General features: G+C 45.8%; 1 protein-coding gene across 4 annotated transcripts; it reads left to right on the forward strand.

Moving 5' to 3' along the window:
- Positions 1-337: 337 nt before the first annotated feature.
- NSFL1C (NSFL1 cofactor) lies at positions 338-19437 on the forward strand. Of its 4 annotated transcripts, XM_074347052.1 has the most exons (10): positions 338-498; positions 2873-2970; positions 6583-6708; positions 7926-8000; positions 10610-10775; positions 11418-11510; positions 12537-12646; positions 13051-13188; positions 17725-17889; positions 19037-19437. In XM_074347052.1, exons 1-10 carry the CDS (start codon positions 394-396, stop codon positions 19197-19199), a joined length of 1239 nt encoding a protein of 412 aa, XP_074203153.1. In that variant the 5' UTR covers positions 338-393; the 3' UTR covers positions 19200-19437. The 4 variants fall into 4 exon arrangements, with proteins under 4 accessions (XP_074203153.1, XP_010959241.2, XP_045377039.2 ...); XM_010960939.3 differs by lacking the exon at positions 6583-6708; XM_045521083.2 differs by lacking the exons at positions 6583-6708; positions 7926-8000.
- Positions 19438-19826: the final 389 nt, after the last annotated feature.

The following is a 19826-nucleotide window of genomic DNA, read 5'->3' on the forward strand; positions in this document are numbered from 1 at the left end:
CTTAACAGCACTTAATAAATACTTGAACAAGTAAATAAATGAACGGATTAATTAATTAATGAAGTGAGGGAATGATTCCATGAATAATTGTGAACCTGACTCGTTTCGGGATTCTTCATTCCACAGGTACTTACGTGGGAGACCCGCCCCTCCTCTCATCCTCCCCTGGCTGCTATCCCTGCCATTAGACTGCGGGTCCGCGCTCTGGCCGCCAGAGGGCGCGGAGCGGCAGAGTTTCCCGCACGGAGGACTTTGCGTGAGGCACCGCGTGGGGCGGGGCCTGCGGACGGGCTCCACTCCGCTGAGTCGGGTCAACCGGCAGGAGGAACGCGGTGGCTGGGCTGAGGCTGTGCGGCGGCGCCCGGAGCAGTTTGGGCAGCGCACGGGGCGAAGATGGCGGCGGAGCGGCAGGAGGCGCTGAGGGAGTTCGTGGCGGTGACGGGCGCCGAGGAGGACCGTGCTCGCTTCTTCCTCGAGTCGGCCGGCTGGGACCTGCAGGTAAGCGCCGCGAGGCGGACTGCATCGGGCGGGCGGGGGGCTGCGGAGCGCGGACCCCTGGCGCTTCAAGCCCGCGGTGGCCGAAGCGCATAGTCATCCCGCCGGGCCGCGGCCCGACCCAGGCCTCAGGGTCCTGGGGCCCCTTGCCACGCGTCTCCAGCTCGGTCTGGGCGGCGAAAACGCGGGCCAGCCCTGGCCCGGACCTGCTCTGCCGAGCCTCAGTTTCCCCTTCTACTTGGCTCCTGAGTCAGCGAGACTTTGGGCATTGCCGCCACCCGCGTGGACAGGGGGAGCCTGGGGGCGTGGCTGCCGCGCCGAGTCTCGGCTGCGGGCCCGGCGGGCCGGACTGACCAGCTCCCGGGTGGAGCAGCGCTGGGGACGAGGTGCGTGTTCATTTCCATTTCCGCAGCCCCGGCCGCAGGTGGAGGGAGAAGCCCAACCGGGAGTTGGCCCACGCCCCCTCCTACCTAATTGCTGGGAGAATCTCCCTCTGGGTGATGGCGAAAGGTTGGAGCCTACTCATCTCTCTTAAGTAGCTCATCTGTAAAATTGGAGTCTCGTGGAGTTTATCGTTTGGTCACTGGCACTTGTTAAATACACTTTAAATACTTAAATATTTATTAATTAAGAAGACGTTAAGACATTAATCCTATACGAGGCAAGGGTTTTTGTAAACTGTTGAATCCCCTGTGCATAGAACAACGCCTGACACATAACAGGCACTCAGTAATTGGAGAAAGAATTGCATAAATGCTCTTGGCTAGCCTACATCTTAGGTAGATGATGATGATGAATATTTATTGAGTACCTACCATGAGCTAGGTGCTGTTCTAATTGCTTTATGTGTCTTAAGTTAGGTAACCCTTGCATTTTGAAGCTGAGGTTTAGAGAGGTTAAGTAACTTGCTCAGGGTCTCATGAGCTACCAAGTGGAAGAGATGGCATTAGAACTCAGTTGTCTGATGCCAGAGTCCAGGCTTTTAGCCACTATATGCCAGGCACTTTTCAGATGATGATTCGTTTAATTCTAGCAACACTGAAGTAAAAACTACCTCCATACTATAGATGAGGAATTGGAAGCTCTGAGGGCAAGTGATAGGCCCAAGGTCACACAGTCAGGGTTAGGATTTGAACTGGGTTTGCTGACTCCACCATTTATATGCTTCCCCAAATTAAAAGAGTTAGGTAGAGCATCATGCCTGTACAGACACACTGTGAAGCCTCTGTGTTGGACAGAAGTACAAAATGCAGCTTCTGCCTGAAAGACTTATAGTTGGTTATAGTTACAGTTGGCAGGTCATCAGTCCCAGTCTCCTCATGCTCTAGGTGGGGAAGCAGGCTCCTGCATGCGACATGACTTGCCTGGCAGGGCCAGACTTGAATGTAGAACCCCCCAATCCCCTACTGGCAGCGCACTGCCTCCTAGCAGCCCTGCTGTGTCCTGCGAAGACCCACTGTTCCAGCAGGCTGGTTATGTCCCATGAAGCAACACTACTCCTAGGAGGCTGGTTATGTCCCACAGCAACTCAGTGCCTCTTATGAGGTGGCGACCTGGAGGACAGGAGCCATGTCTTTTTCATCTCTGTAGACTTCACTGCTCTCATTTCTTTGTGCCAAGTGATTAGTAAATACCAATGTATTGAGTCCATGAAACATTCAATCACAAAGGGCTAGAAGACTCCTTTATCTTTTCTGTATGTATACAGCTAAGACATGACGGTGCATAAATGTTAATAGATCATTTTTGCAGGGTTTTGCAGGTTTTGCTCCTGTTGCACAGATTAGGAAACGGCCTCAGAGAGAAAGTAAAAGTAGAAATCTGGACCAATCTCAGAGTCCCCAACTCCTGGGTATCACCTAAGAGCTAAGAGTAAGGGCCTGAGCAGACTGCCTGGGATCAAGCCTGGCTCGACTCCTTACCAGCTGTGTAACTTTGGGCAGTTTCTTAACTTCTCTGTACTTCTCTATCAGCTATAAAATGAGATGATAATAACACTAACTACAAAGGGTTCTTTAAGGATTAAATGAGTAACACAGGTAGATTGTACTCGGAACAATGTGGCACGTAAATAAGTGATCAGTAAACGTACGCTGCTTTTACTCTAGAGCGCATTTCCTAATAAAATGAGAATGAGGAGTGTCTCCATTCCAACCTTCCTTCTTGCCTTCTTTTCCCTGCAGCAGGTGGAACATGTTTCAGGTGATATGAAAACTAATAGTTGGGCCGTTACCTTTTGGTCTGTATTCTGTGGCCCCCAGATACAGACTGCCTTGTAAGTGTGGCCCATATCTTTGTGTCTTTGCTCCTTTGTGTTCAAAGGAGATGTGTTAGATGAAGTGTTTAAAGATCCCAAGTTACTACCTCTCTGTTTCAGATCGCCCTAGCGAGCTTTTATGAGGATGGAGGGGACGAAGACATTGTGACCATTTCGCAGGCAACCCCCAGTTCAGTGTCCAGAGGCACAGCCCCCAGGTAAGGGCCAGTTTCAATTATTGCTACATTGATGTGCTTCCAGCAGTGATGAGCTATTCTTGACTTGACAGAAGGTTCAGACCTGGGAATGTGGAGCAGTGGGTTTGAGTGAGAAAGTTAGACTGCCTGGTGGGTAGGAGTTGCTTGCAAGACTCGTTCCTTTCCTGTAGAGATATGCATAATTCTTAACTGAGTGTGGTTTCTGATCCCCTGAGGAAACCACAGAACCTGCTTTTAAGTTCTTTGGGGGTCTCTTAAGTGAAATGTGAGGAGTTGCTTCTCCATCTCTGGAAATTTTTAAGTAGAAACCAAAGGACTTAGATGCTGTAAATGTAAAAGGGTAGGCCAGATGACTTTAGAAAGGCTCTTTGGATATTTTAGGATGCCCATTGCCCTATCAAGGAGACTTTAGAGAAAATAAACCTTGTCTTATTTTATGAAAGGATATTAACCTTTGTGATCCCATTTGCATCCCTGTCCCAGCCACCCTGGCTCTGAGGTTCCCACAGTGGGACAGTGCAGGTATTCTGGGAGATAGGCAGGGCCTCTTCCTGTAAAGCTGTCTGAACTACAAATCCCCTCTCTGCTGTAGCCTAATTTGTTTCTACTCTGGTATATATTTTCACCAGAACAATTTATTTGGGTTTGAATTCAACCTGAAAATACAGATGTAGTGTTTCTTTACCGCTGAAGTGGTAAATTGTGTTTCTCTCTGAGGGTATCTGAGCTTTAAATTACATTTCCTCCTTCATTTCCTCCTTTTCAAGAAGACATGCTAACGCCAGCTCTCATAGCTTCCTTAACTTCTTTCCCTACTTCCATTCCCAGAGAAAGGTGGTAATAGGCAATAGTTATTCATAGTTGAGGTGAGGTGTCAGTGATGCCACATCAGGATATTACTGCCTGGGACCTGGTTGATTGAGTAAGGGCACTTCTTGCAGCTGCTAATAGATGATAGAGGAGGGTGATTTCCTGGGGTTTGTCTTTCACAGCCACCCCAGATTACTGTTGGGATGTTAGAGAAATACAGAGGAAGAGAAGTTGAAACCTAGTCTCTGATGTCAGTCACATGTTCACACCTGTCTTCTCTGGTGGATCCAAAGTCTTATCAAGACAGTCATTTATTAGGGCTAGGAGCCTGACTGCCTGTGTACAAATCCCAGCTCTGCTACTTTAGAGCTTTATGACTGGGCAGGTTACCTAACATCTCAGTCCCTCAGTTGTCCTCACCTGTCAAATGGGAACGATAGTAATGCCTACCACATGGGAGATTAAATGAGTTAATATTTACACAGCACTTAGAACACAGAACATGTTAGCTGCTATTGTCATTTTATTATTATCATTATTAGCATCCATTCTCATCTTCCCTGTTCTTTTCTTACTTGTTCCCTGTCCCATTCTACAAGTACATACGTGAAGAAGTAGACTTGAAAGTAAAAGAATCAAGGAAACAGTTTAACATTAAGATTGAGGGGAGTGAAAAAACTGAACACACTTGCAGGCCTAAAGGTCTTGCTTTTTTGCTTTGGTTAAGCCTCAGTCTTGGTACTGGGCTTAGGTGAAGCCAAGGAATAAACAGAGGAAGGGCACAGTTTGTTACATCATTGTCCTTGTCCAGAAGGAAAACGCTGACTGCATTCTCAGGAGAAGCCAAGCTTGTGCTCGCCCCTCAGAGGAATTCTACGTGGGGCCTGCCTTTCCCACCCCCACATTTGACCTGACTGTTGCAGGACACTTTGCCTGCTGTTGCGCTCTCCCTGCCCGCCCCCCACTGTCACCGTCTTGCATACCCTTTCGTGTCGTCACTGCTGCTGTGGCACAGCGCCCAATGAGTGAGTTCCTCTTTTAGCTCTGGAACAGGGGTTCCTCACATGGAGACCCAGAGCCCCCTAGGAGGAATCTATGGAGTGGCTGTCAGAAGGTCTATAAATTACCTGAAATTGTAGGTACGAACTTGTATATGTGTTATATCTTTTCTGGCAAGAAAATTCATAACTTTTATCAGATTCTCAGAGGGTTGTGGGACATAAAAGGTTGACCATTTCTATAGCAGAAAGTCTCAGCTCCTCAGTAATAACTGACAGCTGTCACTTACTGAGCGCTTACCAGGCGCCGGGCACTGGGTTAAGCTTTTATGTATACGTCTTTTAAATCCTCGCTCCAACCCTATGAGGTGGGTACTGCTGTTGTTCCCATTTTACAGATGAAGGCATCGAGGCTGGGCATCTTCCCAAGATCACACGCTAGTAAAACAAGGATTTAAATGCAGATCTGTTGCTGCTTCCAGCATTCAGCTCTCAGCCAGAATGCCTCTCCCTGTGGACTTACAGCATCTTCCAGAGTTTGCCATGAACCTGCCATCCTAATCTTACCCCCTTTTCCTCATTTCTTAAGTCTTTATTCCAGCCAAATTGATTTCTTTGGTGTCTCTATCTTATTCTTGGTTCTTCTGCTTTTGTTTGAGCATCTCACCTGACTGGATATGCCCATTCTCTTGCTTTCTTTCCACCTGTGCAGATCCTTTGTGTCCTTCCAGGTTTAGCTCCCTCCCTACCTTCTGTACTGAGCAGGTCATCCCCAGCCCATAGGCAGCATGCCAGTCCTGTTCCTCAGATCTCCATCACGGCCCATATCCACATACTGCTCTATGACATCTCTCCTGTGTTGTTTTGAACTCTTCTCCTGATAATTTTTTATTACCTTAGTATTTTTCTCCCTATGTAAATTGTAAGTTCCTGGAAGTGGGAGGGCTAGTATTTCAGGAGCGCCCACTATCTGTGTAGCTCTGCCAGATAGTCTCGTATATGTCCTCTTATACCTCAGTAACCGTGGAGGTAGGTAAGGCGCTCACCACTTCACAGGTCAGGATGCTAAGTCTTAGAAAGGGTGATAGCACATTTGCTGGTATGGCAAGTTCAAGCTCGGGTTTGTCCATAGCTGCGTCTGCTGCCGCTTGCTAGCTGCCTCACTGTCTAGTACCTCCGACCCACGTGCCTAGCACAGGGTTGAGCGAGAGATTGACTGTTAGTTTCTTCCTTTTTCTTCTTTCATCCAACAAAACTATACTTTCTTAGAATTTCAGGGACTATCATTGTCTGATTCTCTGAAACTGCAGTCTAATATGATAGCCAGTAGCCACCGATGTGGTTTTATCATTAAAATTAAATAAAACAAACATTCAGTTATTCATTCACACTTACTGAATTTCAGATGCTCAATAGCCACATGTAACTAGTGGCTTCCATATTGGACAGTGCAGATACCACATTTCTGTCACTGCAGAAATGTGATCTGACCAAGGACTTTGATGCCACTTCAGGGTACCTGGGAGGTAGGGTTTTGATGCTGAACAATTGAAATTTCTAAGATATTTTGCCAATTTTTGGAGGATATTAAGACAAAGTATTCTGAAACTGGTAATGTCCCCAGGACACCCATACAGTCAAGCCAACTCTCAGAGCATTACTCCAGAGAGAGCAGTGGTTCTCAGATGTGAGCATGCATCAGAATTTCTTGGAGAACTCCTTGAAACCAGATTACTAGACACTCCTGTGAAGTTTCTGATTGAGGAAGTCTACGGTGGGTCCTGAGAATTTGCATTTCTCACAGTTTCACAGGTAATGCTGATGCTCCTGGTCCAAGGACCAGCACTTTGAGAACCACTGCCCAAGAGCAGTACTTGAAATGTGCTACACAGTGCATTGGCACCCTGACTGTTCACAGCCAGACCATGAGGTTGGTGCTGATTGTCTCCATTTTTACCTGAGAAGATGAAGGCTTAGAGAACTCCATTCGCATGCCCCGGGTCCCAGGGTGGGAGGCTGAATTGGGATCAGAACCAGGTATGTGGACACCAGAGCCTGTGTTGGATACTGTCAGGAGTCTAGGTGTAAGAACTTCAGGGGCAAGAGTCAAACCCTTAGCCAGAGCAAGTGGTTTGCTCAAACAAGTATGCACATGTGTATTTGAAGATGTTGAAAAGTGGAGAGATAGAGGATTTTTTTTCCATAGCTGCTAAGCTGAGCATCTGGAAAACTCCCCTGGGAGGATTAATGAGTGGAATTAGCCTTTTAGGGCACTAATATGGATCTTATCACTTGCATCCTTTTGAGCTGTGTTGTGTGGAGCATCAAGGAATGCCCAGGGGGTTGCTCTCAGCTAAGTCAAGCAGGAATGTACTTGCTACATCGATTACTCTGTGTCCTCTCATTTCTGGTTGGTGGAACCTCAGAATGTTTTCTGTCCTCTGAGTGTCTCTTTGAAATAAATCTTCAATACTGAACTGGAGTAAACAGCTCCTTTCCCCACCAGCACCACCTCACACCCCCATCCTTTAGCCACCTGATTGACCATCCGCCACCAGTTCTTCAGCGCTTGGTCCAAATGTTGCGCTTTTCTGGGAAGACTTTCCTGACGTCCCCCCACCCTCACCCAGAACAAGAGACTCTGTGCTGTCACATCCCATGTGCTTCCCTCTGTCACAGCCCCTATTGCACAGTATTTAATGGATGGTTTCCTGGCCAAAGTGCCACTAGCCTGTAAGCAACTAAAGGATGAGAAGTATGCCTGATCATTTTATAGACCTGGCATCCAGTTCTGTGCCTGGCACACAGGCATTCCCTCAGCATTTAAAAATCAGATGATATAAACCACAATCCAGCAGTAGGTTTTAAAGTAGCACAGACCCTGCCCTGTTCCCTCCCCCTGACAGGAGAACTTAAACGGGAGTCCCCTTTACTTCACGGTACACTTGCTGACGTACTCTCAGTCCTGTTTGACCTGGAATAAATAAATGCCACATTATTTTGCACATAAACTTGAGAGGTTAACCCTCTTCCAAGAGATCTTCTTCCTGCCCCACCAAAAAAATGAACTCTTAGCAGCTATAATGATGGGGCTCACCTTTCTTTAACTCCCCCTTGAGATCATTTTGCTCCTTTCTGTGTCTCCAGCGATAATAGGGTGACATCTTTCAGAGACCTCATTCATGACCAGGACGAGGACGAGGAGGAGGAAGAGGGTCAGAGGTGAGTCTGTTCAGGGGCACAGTCCAGAAAAGTCCATGATAATGTGTAAAAAAATCACCTAAAAGAATAAACATGCTCGGTTACCATTAGCCATTACTGCTGTGGGCTAGTCACACACATACTGGAAACAGTTTCCCATTCCCTGTAGCTTAGAAGTGATCCCTGTCCTCTTAATATTTTTTTTTCTCCTTTTGGAGTATTCTGGGTTTGTTTTCATTTTTTGTTTTGTTTCAGTGGAGGTACTGGGGATTGAACCCAGGACTTCATGCATGCTAAGCATGAGCTCTACCTCTGACCTATACACTCCCCTCCCCCAGTTTTGTTTCATTTTTAGTTGTTACAATAGCGTGTATTTATTCAAGAACATTAGGGCAAGGGAAATAAGTCAGTAGAGAAAAAAGCCATTCATAATACTAAAACCCAAAGGTAACCAGGTATCAGTATTTTTGTTGTATTTCCTTCCAGCTTTTTCTTCTTAATTGAAAAAGCAATACCTCACATAATGAGCAAAATAAAGGCTTACAAATGTATATTCTCCCCATATATAGACACAGTACTATTTTTTGTTTGTTTTTAACCTTTAGGAATGTTGTAATAAAATTAGTGTCCATTGTGGAAAACACAGAATAGTGTAATGAAAAAAACATAACACTCGTCTACCATTTGGTAACTACAGTTAATATTCTGGCATATTTCCACTTAGTCTTGATTCTGTGTATAAACATACTTAGTTTCTATTGTATTCTCACATCATGAAGGTCAGATAATTTTGTTTCTTGCTTTTGTAGAATTAATACTACATGTTAAATACTTCTTCATGTCATTAAGATTCTTCGTAAGTGTTTTCAGTGACTGTAATAATCCATCATATGGAATGTCCAATGTTTACATCAGTAACATTTTTTTTACCACTGTAAATATCAGTGCTGTGAACATCTCTGTGTATTACTCTCTGACTTCATTTCAGATTATTAGAAAAGTTTCTAGAAATGAAAATACCGGGTCAAGGGCATGAATATTTTTATAGCATTCTTTATCACAGGTTCCTACTTTGTAAGCCAAGGCTTTGAGATCCGTTAATAAAAATCTTACAGTCCATTGAGCAAACCTTTTCTACCTGAAATGAATAAAGATGAACTGGCTACAGCCTCATTTCATGGGTTTTGGTTTTCCGTGGAATCTGCCTCAGTCTGTGAAACATTCCTAAGGAACATTGGATAGTAACCATTATGGAAATGCAATTACCTGCATTTTGGTCACTCTTTGGGAAGTTGGCTGAGAAATTACCTATATCTTGTTCTCCATTTTCATCCATATGGTGACCTTTACACTGTCTCAGAGCCTTCTATTTAGATACACTGAAGATTCAGGAACAAATGTAAATTTCAGTGTTTTAACACACCTTGAATGAAAGGGAATGTCATCAAGTAAGTGAATGTTCAGTCCCTTAGTGACCTCCTCCTCCTTCTCCCATCCTGTCACATCCTCTAGCCAACAACCTTTTATTTCACATCCCTGTTACTTCCTTGGTCCCTTAGCATTTCAGACCTAATGATACCGGTGCTGTTGTCCCTGCCAAGGCCTTGGGCATTCCCTGAGGAATGTCAGGAAATAAAAGGCTGACTCAATTTTGAAGGTTCTCAGTTCTCTCCACTCAGGGGTTTGCTGTTGACCCAGCTGTGAATAGGAGTGGGGAGGAGCCAGCTAGCCAAGGCTGCATGACTGCAGGTTTTCAAACCCAGTAAAAAAAAAAAAAAAAGAAGAAGAAGAAGTGCTGACAGTCTCAAGCCTTGTTTGGCCCATTGCAAAGCCTGGTATGGGTATCTTGGGGCTTGTATTTGAGCTTCCCTGATTTTCTCCAGTACCCTCTCATCAGTTCCCGCAGTGTTATGTCACAAAAGTTGCAAGATGAGATGAGGCTTGGATGAGCTCTCGGTTCTGTATCACACTACCTTACATGTGTGTATTACTCTGTGCTTGTTCTTTTGCATACATCCGCTGGTTTGAACCTCTCGGCCTTGACTTAAGGAGCAGGTAGGTAGGGCATGTGGTCTTTTCCTCTCATTTCAAAGAAGGAAAATGAGGCACAGCTCAATGCACCGGCTTGCCCAGGTCACTCTGGCAGAGCCAACACTGGAGCCTAGCTGCCTGTACTAACCACACCACTGCCACCAGGGCTGCTAGTGGTAGCTGCTTCTGACTGTGACCGTAGTTACCATCTCCTGGAAAGGTGCTGACCACTGGCTGGATAATTCCCAGCTGGGACCCTCTCCAGAGCTAACATGCTGTCATGCATGCCTGGAATGCCCTTCCCTGATTTCTTTTCCTGATAAAAACTTTATCCTCAAGATTCAGCCCAGAAGATTCCCTTCTAGGAACCCTTGACTGTCCTCCCCAGTTCAGTGTTCCCAGAGCACCCCTGACTGACCCCTGACTTCAGTATGCCTGCCTGCCTCTTTACATATGTCCCCAACTAGACAGTGAGTTCCTTAAAGATGAGCATTTGTACCCTTTGCTTCAGTGTGCTCGGCTCTTAGCCCAGAGTCTGGCACGTGCTCTAGTCATGTTTTCTAAGTGTATTTGGTATTAGATGTGTATTTTCTGCGCAGGTTTTATGCTGGGGGCTCAGAGAGAAGTGGACAGCAGATTGTTGGCCCTCCCAGGAAGAAAAGTCCCAACGAGCTGGTGGACGATCTCTTTAAAGGTGCCAAGGAGCATGGAGCCGTAGCCGTGGAGCGAGTGACCAGGAGCCCTGGAGAGACCAGTAAACCAAGAGTGAGCATAGCGGGTCGTTGTCTGTGTCCATAGGGCTGAGGTTCCAGAGCAGGGAAGGAGGCCTTTCTCACCCCAGTAGTGACTAAATTTGTTTTTGTTTTTCATTTGCTCACTTCTCGTATGTGGAAGAGCAGTGCAGTTTCTCTTACCCTTTAACATGAAATCAAGATTTGGGGCAAAGTTTTCAAACCTGTGATCTGTGGTCTGGATCAGGTCCTGCAGACATGTTTTATTTGGCCTGACCAATTTGACTTAGTGTTTTGCTTTATTTTTGTTTTAATAGAATCAGTAGCCACCTGTTTTACGTTGAATCTTGATTTCTGTTTTCTTTGGAAAAATCAGAAAATTGATTTTTTTGGTGTTATTCTGCACCTAGATTCCAACATGGTCATAATTAACTAGAGCTTAGTAACAGTCATTCCCTTTAGCCAAGCACCCTGCCCCCTGCCTGCCCACCTTTAGTTTTCACCCCAATCCTGGCCATTTAATTCTTCAACCTTTATTTTCTGGCCCTGTAGCTCTGAGTTTGCTACCCAGAGAAAGTACATCTAGTAGTTAACGAGCTTGAGATAACATCATTGTATCTTAGTAACCTGATCGCTGTTGACCCACTTCTCGGGTTTATGAACTTATCTTTTATAGCCATTTGCAGGTGGTGGCTACCGCCTTGGAGCAGCACCAGAGGAAGAGTCTGCCTACGTGGCAGGAGAAAGGAGGCGGCATTCCGGCCAAGATGTGAGTGTGCGTATAACTTTTCTAGGAAAACTCGTGGACTGTTTTATCATTTTTTAGAAGAAATTGGTCCCATGTTACATGTGAATCAGCAGCCTCTGAAAAGGAAAAAAGAGCACCTTTGCTGTGGTTTGTGAATGGAAAGAAAGGCTTACTTGAGAATCAAAGGCATCTCTCATCTGGCTGGGTGGGGAGTGGAGGGGCTCATGAGAAAGGGTGGGCAAAGCAGATGAATGAATGGAAGGGTTTTCTGAGCATTCCATGGATCTCAGGCAGAGGGATAGTGATTCCAAGGTTCTCTGGTAGTGTGGACATGGCTAAAGAACTTGGAATTCAGACCACCCAAGGAGGCCTGAAACATGACTTTTAAAATTTTTTCTTGCTATTGTCCAGTCCTATGCATAGGGGTCCCCTCCTACTATAAGTGTAACCATACCGTAGAGACAATTTTGAGTTTTTGTGACCATTAGTTTCCATAATGTATTTGTTTTTAATCACTTGGGGGTTTATCCTAAAATAAAGTCAAGCAAGAAAAAATAAAAATCCTATCTTCCTGAGGCAGCAGCTGGTAATGTTGGTTTTTAGTTCTTTGGACTCTTTTCTGTGGATATGTATAGGGAGTTGTTAACAGAAATTGTCCATACTGTTTTTAATGACTGCAGAGTACATATAATTTTTGCCATAGTAGTTCAGTTGAGCACAAGCTTTGTGCCGAGCACACTGGCAACCCTACAGAGAAGGAAGCCTCAGAGCCACTTAGCTAGTGAGTGGCAAAATTACGATGCAGACCCAGGTCTGCTTAAATCAAAGCTCATGCTCTCAACCTGTGCCATGTCACCTGCTTATTTTAGGTTAATATTCATTTTGTTGGTTGTTGATTGATCTCCTTTTGTATGTGTATGTTTGTCTGTCTGTGTGTTTTAATAATAACACAGTAAAATAGTAAAAACTCGCTAATTTGCAGGTTCACACTGGTGTGCTTGCCAGGTTCCTGACAATGTATGGACTGCTTACCTCCTGTTGTCACAGGTCCATGTAGTGTTGAAACTCTGGAAGAGTGGATTCAGCCTGGACAATGGTGAACTCAGAAGCTACCAAGACCCATCCAATGCCCAGTTTCTGGAGTCTATCCGCAGAGGGTGAGCAGAAAAACCCTTCTCCAGGTTCCATATCACTGAGTGAGATGGCAGATGGGAAAGAAGCTGATCAAAAGTTTTTTATTTAAGAAGTTTAGAATTTTAATCAGATTTAGCACAGTTCAAATACAGATTCACAGATCTTTTCCAAAAACCCTGTGTCTCTACTTTCCCCTTTGGGCCTATGACAGAGCCAAGTCATAAAATAAGATACAGGTCTCTGCTATGACTCTGAACAGGTATGAGAGAAGGTGGAGGCAGACAGGTAGCCACTAGAGTAGCTGACTTCCTGTGGAGGCCCAGCAGTTTTCACTGTTGGAGCTGAGAAGTTCCTTCTCCCTTTGCACCCATCAATGTCATCCCCATCCTGCTGTATGTGGGCCCCAGCATTGCCTTTTCTCCCTCAGAGAGGTGCCAGCAGAGCTGCGGAGGTTAGCTCATGGTGGGCAGGTGAACTTGGACATGGAGGACCATCGGGATGAGGACTTCGTGAAGCCCAAGGGAGCCTTCAAAGCCTTCACTGGCGAGGGTCAGAAACTGGGCAGGTAAGGAGACACACAGGTGGGAGCGGGACTGTGTGGGTCACTCCTTCCAGGCACAGCGGACCTTGTGTATTGCTCACTTTATATAGCTCTTTACTGTTTATTATGAAGTACTTCAAATTTTATTTTTATGAAAGGAAGAGTATTGAGAACATGGGCTTTGGCATTAACAGACTGGAGTTTAAATCTCTACTTTCCAGCTTGGACTTTACAGCTTCAGTTTGCTCAACTAAAAGTGGGACTAAGAGTCCTTACCCTCTCAGTTACTGTTGGGAGGAGCACGTAGAGCACTGCCCCCACGGTGAGCAGTCAGTGTAAGCAGTAAAGTGCTGCTTTGAGTCAGTAATTTAGGGTGTTCAGGGCAGGGGTGATCTCCTTGATGGCTTTAAAGCTGAAACAGACACACACATTCAGGTCACCTGAAATGGGGCTTCAGAGGGAGTAAGGAGTCTTGGACTATTCTGCTCAGCCAGCCTCGCAGCAGCATTGTCCAGGATCCAGGGAAGCCCAGGGCTATCGTTGCCCCTGTGCAGGCTGCTGCTCTACCATTATGGTAGCTCTTATCTCTGCTTCTTTGGCCCTGCCTGACACTCTGTCACTCCCTGTGACTTTTTTTGCTTTGTGTCCTCTGCCACTATCTCCATCTTTCATTCAAACCCCTGATAGGACCTGATTGGTTGATGGTTACTATTGCTCTGGTAGGCAGGGTTCTCTCACCAGATCCTTGACCAACCCATAGGCAGGCAGCCTTCTCTCAGGGGCCCACTCAGCTTTGGCCATGGTCATGGGGTCACTTGGTCAATTTTCTTCAGAGGGATCTGTGCCCATGAGAGGCACTCGGAGTATAGTGACCCTCCCTACCAGTACAATCCTTGTTTTGCAAAGGGAAAGCTAAAGCTTTTGGACTTTAAGGGTTACCCTTGGGTGCATGACTGATATGTGGTGGAGCCAGGACTAGAACCAGGCCTTCTGATTGGCATTCCTTCCAACACTCCTGCACAGCAAGACACCCTCTCTGACCTGGCTCTGGCAGCTCTTGAGCTAGGCATTACCCTTGCTCACCTCACCACCATCCACAGGAATCAGAGCATGGTCTGCCAACAGCTGTGCTCTTTGAGCTTCTGGCTGGCCCTCTTCTAGAATCCCCTACCTCCCTGCTGGCCATTCATGCCTCATCAGGAGCAAGGGTCATAGCTCAGAACATTAGAGACAAATAGATTGTGATTTACCAGAGCCAAAATAGTTAAGTCCACCCTGCTCACATCACTTTAGCTACCACAGTGGGGCCTATGGGTTCGTCCGAGACAGCTGTTCCCAGAATGGTCCATCTGTGACTTCCCTGTCAGCTGTGGTAAGCTTTGTGGAGCACCAGATAATTTTTTTCTTTTCTTGTTAAAATGAAGAATTTATCTTAAAAAAAAAAAATAGACAATACAGATAGAAAATAAAAACTATCCCTAAACCTAACAGCCAGATATATCCAGTTAGGATCTGGGAAATATCCTTCTAAGTCTTAATGAATGTACATAGATGTCTTGTGTATGTGCGCATGTAAGTAAACATGCTGTTCTATCACCTGCTGTTTGGCCTGGTCAGTGTATTACGCCTTCCATTCCGTATCAATAAATGTATTTCTACAATATTGTCTCTAATGCTAACATAATTTTCTGTCCTATATATGTGCCATAATTTAACCAGTCCCTGCCATTAAACATTAGAAGCAGTATTATAAATAGTGTTATGTGCAGCATTACAGTGAATATCTCTAATTAAATCTTTGTATACTCCTCAATGTTGAGCTAGAAGTAAAATTGCTGCTTCAAAAGATCTTCATACTTTTAAGATGATGTCAGATTGCCCTCCAAACATGTATCCTTTTTTCACCCACCAGCAGTTACAGGGAAGGCTCAGAACACCATGCAGTTTGAGTTTGTCTGGTTTTATGTTACTAACAGAAAATGCTTCTGCTTTTAGAAAGTCTAATTCTTTTATGTGTGTGAGATTCCACATCTCAAAAATTAAATATTTTTAAGGGTCTGTTTTAGCAGGATGGGAATAAATTCTTCATTAGTGTGGGGGATGAATAGCAAGTCATGACAGGGCTTGGTAATGGGATGTGATTTGCCAGCTAAATAAATGTTCATTGCCAGTTCCATTTTGATTTTATTTCATTTCTGGCTTTTTATGAAAAATGAGCTAAAAAAAAAGTTTTATATAGCTAAGAGAGGTGGGACTTTAGCTTTTCAATCTAAACCAGATGGACAGCTTTTTAAATTTTTTCAATAAATTTTGCTATATTTTTCATTGTCATTTTGTTAACTAAAATGATCAGGAAGGCAAAAGTTTAGGAAAATTTTCTCAAGTTTGCCTCAAAAATCAGTAAATCCTGGGTTTTTTCTTTAATTATCTGGAAAAATAAAGTGAAAGAATAGATTGTTCTCAGTTCAAAAATTTGAAAAAGTTTTTTCAGTTGTATGAAACTTTTGTTTTAGGTTTTGCATTTGCTTGGGTGGAAACTAATCTGAAGATTGGGAAGACTGCATTTATTTGATTTTGAGTAGCAAACACCAGTAGTGCAGTGACGGTGGGGGTGTCACTGCTGCGAGGGCTGAGCTTCAGCTGCCCACCATGCTTTCTGTGGTGGTCATCTTTGTAAAGCCGGTGGCAGGGTCTTAGGACTCATCATTGTGGCAGAAAGCACCTTAGTGCCCAATTTAGTCCTACTACAAAATGAGCAGTCAGGTGACTCAGCTTCTTTCTCATTCAGGCCTTTCTGGCAGCCAGTAGCCTCAGTGAGTACCTGTCATGTACTTGGATTGTTATAAACAGTTGAGGGATAGGCTGCCTAGAGTCTAAATAGAGAGTTGACCTAATGCCCATAAGACTAATGAATAGACAAAGAAGATCTTAGGCATTTACAGCTGTAACATTTAACTTCCCACTATGTCCAAGCATCTCTTCCAGCCTGTGGTGGTATAATTTATCTGTGTCTCAGCTCACATTTGGGCCCACATGCTCTGAGGCTGATACATAGAAGAAGCTCCTTTCCCAGCCAGTAAATGTGGCCAGGGTTCTCTTCTGAGCTCCACTTTGTAATTCTTTTAAGCCCACATTTTTCACATGCACAGAAAAGAGTGAGTTCACTTTTTGGTTCTTCCTTGCTAATTATATGTTCTGTGACAGCATCTCACGAACTGTGTTCCATGAAATGATCTGCAGGAGGTTAAGTGTAACATGAAAAAAGGACTTGGTGGTCAAATAAGTTTGCCTTAACTGCATGATCTCTTAAGACCTTTAATATGTTAGTGGCCTGTGATGCTGCTGGTATAATATATGACATTACCAAAATATTCCTGGAGATATATCAAGGGATTGGGGTCCCAGGGAAACCACTAGGAAAGCACTTTGAATTGGATTTGCTACAAATACCCTTTTTAGGTTGTAAAGATCAGAGGGAGGAGTGAGGTGTAGGAAGTGATCTAATTAGAGGCTTTGGGAGGAAGTGAGGGAGCTCTCACCTGATGGCCTCTGTACTCTGCAAAGGTCTAGGCCAGGGCATCTGCTAAGAGAAAGGCTGAGAGTGAACACAAAGATGGTTTATAGGAGAGAGATGAAGCCTCCAAACTGCTGCAGAGAATTAGGAGTTCGTTTGCTTTTTGTGTTTGTCAGCCACCCTGAGTGCTTTATGTAGTTCTCTTTAATCCTCACAAAATCTGAGCAAGGCAGGTAGCCTTAACTCTTGTTAAAGAACCTCATTACTACCCTCACTGAAACTCAGGGAACTTAAATAACTAGCCCAACACCACCGTAATTAGTGGGTGAATTCAAACCTTGGTCCGTCTCATTCCAAGATTTGAGCTCTTAAACGGCAGCAGGCACCATGTCCTGTTCATATTGTATAATTACTCCCTGCAGTACCAGGCACTTAATTGGCCTCCTGGAAATCTCTGCCACCTCCTGATAGCTGACAGCTGATTATGAGATGCTCACAAGAGTGAGGTTGCACTAGGGCATGCAGGCCTGAAAATTCCATCAAAGGAAAAGGGTCTGGACTTGTCCCTTACATTACAACGGTCAGTTGCCAGGCTGTGTCAAGCCTGCCTCAGCTGCAGACCTGGAATGCCCCCTCCCCATTCTGCCCTTGGCCTCTCTCATTAAGACTAAAACTCATTTGGCCCATTGGGTCCTCCAGCCCTCAGGTCCCAGTGTCTCCCAGCCCAGGCCATAGTCCATACTGCTTTCCTCCCTTCAAGCCCTTGTTCAGTTGTGAACACCAAGGAAGAAGAGTGTTGGTGATTTGCCCAACTCCAGGAGTTGGGGAGCAGGTAGTAACTCGGGGTTGGAGGTGCATTCTGCCCTAGCTGTAAGTTACATGAGGGCAGAGATTGTGTCTTGGTCACTCCTTCTATCAGCAGCAACAAGCAGAGTGCCAGATGAAATGAATGCTCAGTAAAAGTCTTTCAAAGGATTTCAGAAATCCTATTTCTTCTTCTTGGGGCCTTGTTTCCATTCAAGCCTGATGCAATCCTCTCTCCTCAGCACTTCCCCCCAGGTGTTGAATACCAGCTCTCCAGCCCAACAGGCAGAAAATGAAGCCAAAGCTAGCTCTTCTATCTCAATCGATGAGTCACAGCCTACCACAAACATCCAAATACGGCTTGCCGACGGCGGGAGGCTGGTGCAGAAGTTTAACCACAGCCACAGGTACTGGGAGTTACGTGACCTAGGTTATTCTGGGAGGGTCCTCAAAACTCCCACAAGTGGGTGAGAAGCAGGGAGCAGTTCTTCCTCCTAAACACCAGCAGGCACTCCATGCTTTCCCCAAAGGAGGCAGTGGGATGGGCAGGTATGTAAGTGAAGCCTCTGGTTTGGTCCCCACTCTTCCATTGTGTGGCCAGTGACTGCTCACTTGCCTCCGGTGGGGCTCATTCCCAGTATCTAAGTCTGATTATGGGATTGGATTCCTCAGGGGTTTCTTTTTTTAGCCACCAAACTATCTGTTGAAAGGAATTTCATGTTAAGCCCAAGTGCAGAACACATAAAATTTGAACTGCTGTGGTTGATGGAGGGGAGAGAGGACACAGTGCCAGCATCCCACCCACCTGGCCTCCTCTACCTCTCTCCCCACAAGTGGCCTCTGAAAACCACTGGGCTACTAAGGTCTCGTCTAGGTCTGAACTTTGAGAATTCTAGAATACCTGTTCTACTATCTCAGATCATCTGGGCTGGATCAAAGCAAGCGTGCCTCTCCCATGTAAAGACGAGGAAACTGAGGCACAGATAGCAGGGCCGGACTGTTGCCAGTGAAGATATTTAGCAGCTCCTTTTTCTAGAATAGCAGTGTCTCAGTTACATCAGTCATAGGCCATACAAACCAGAAGCCACATGCAGGGCCCAGGGAGTGGTTCACCGGTCCTCGAGTGCAGACAGGCTTCATGTGAGGCTAGTTGTGAAACAAGTTTGATAAGGATTACAGAAAAGGGATCAGGCAGAGAGAGAAGCCTGTAGGAAGAGGAGCCCAAATGTGTGCAGGGAGCAGAGCATGATAAAGAACAGAAGTGGGGAGGTAGGAGAATGGGTGAAGGAGGTGGTATAAAATTAGACAGGCCTTGGGACCCTAGTCAGGAGATTGGTGTTTATGCCAAGGAAAATGGGAGCACTCGTGAAGGGTTTTGGGTGGGAGGGAATGACATGAGCCCCTGTGCTTCCAAATGAGAGCTTTGGCCTCTGTAAAGAAGGGTGGGCCTGGGAGGGGACTTGAGGATGTGAGGCAGCCTGCAGAGCGTGGGCAGCGTGGCCAGCAGAGAAGGACACTGCTCACGCACCTCCCCGCTCAATCCCACTCCACCAGGATCAGCGATATCCGACTCTTCATCGTGGATGCCCGGCCAGCCATGGCTGCCACCAGCTTTGTCCTCATGACTACTTTCCCAAACAAAGAGCTGGCTGATGAGAGCCAGACCCTGAAGGAAGCCAACCTGCTCAACGCCGTCATCGTGCAACGGTTAACATAACCGCCCGGCCCTACCGGCAACCTCATCTCCCTCCTGTGTCTCCCGCGGCCAGCTGCCCCATGGGGACCGCCCCTCCACCCCCTCCCGCACACCCAGCAGTCCAGTGCCACGCCTCCTCCGTAGCTCTGGGTTCTTAGATCTCAGTTGGACATTTGTTTTCTCCTTAGTTGCATTTCCTGGTTTTTTGTGACGATCAATGGACTTTAAAGAAAAAATAAAAATAACCAAAAAAATTGAAGGAATGTCACCAGCATGTTGTACAGTGGAACAGCTGTACAGTCAGTGCAGGCTTCAATTGCTTTAAAGTCATATTTATGTTTAGGGTGTGTGGGGAGGTGCCTTCCTTCCATCCTCTGCGTAAAAATTACATAGGGCACACAACACCCATCCACATGCGTCTGCCCGCCACCCCCATGGTGACTAGTGGAAGATCTCCCCTCTGTAGGGGAGGGAGTGGGGGACTTAGAGAAGACGACTTTGCATCCACTCGCTTCCACAAGAGCGGATCCCTTACATGGATAAAACTGGGCAGCAACAAGAGTCCCCTAAGTGTGGGGTCAGAGCTATAGGCTCAACTCCTTCAGGTGAAAATAATTACTTCCCTGTGCGCCTTTCGCTCACACCCTG

This window comes from Camelus bactrianus, chromosome 19 (assembly GCF_048773025.1).
Source record: "Camelus bactrianus isolate YW-2024 breed Bactrian camel chromosome 19, ASM4877302v1, whole genome shotgun sequence".
Taxonomy (NCBI): domain Eukaryota; kingdom Metazoa; phylum Chordata; class Mammalia; order Artiodactyla; family Camelidae; genus Camelus; species Camelus bactrianus.

Excerpts from the sequence above, each read along its gene's own strand:
- NSFL1C (XM_074347052.1), top strand. The coding sequence starts at position 394 with ATGGCGGCGGAGCGGCAGGAGGCGCTGAGGGAGTTCGTGGCGGTGACG. Across the intron at positions 2,971-6,582 it reads TCCAGAGGCACAGCCCCCAG|TTTCACAGGTAATGCTGATG; the intron begins GTAAGGGCCAGT and ends CATTTCTCACAG. Across the intron at positions 12,647-13,050 it reads CTGGAGTCTATCCGCAGAGG|AGAGGTGCCAGCAGAGCTGC; the intron begins GTGAGCAGAAAA and ends TTTCTCCCTCAG.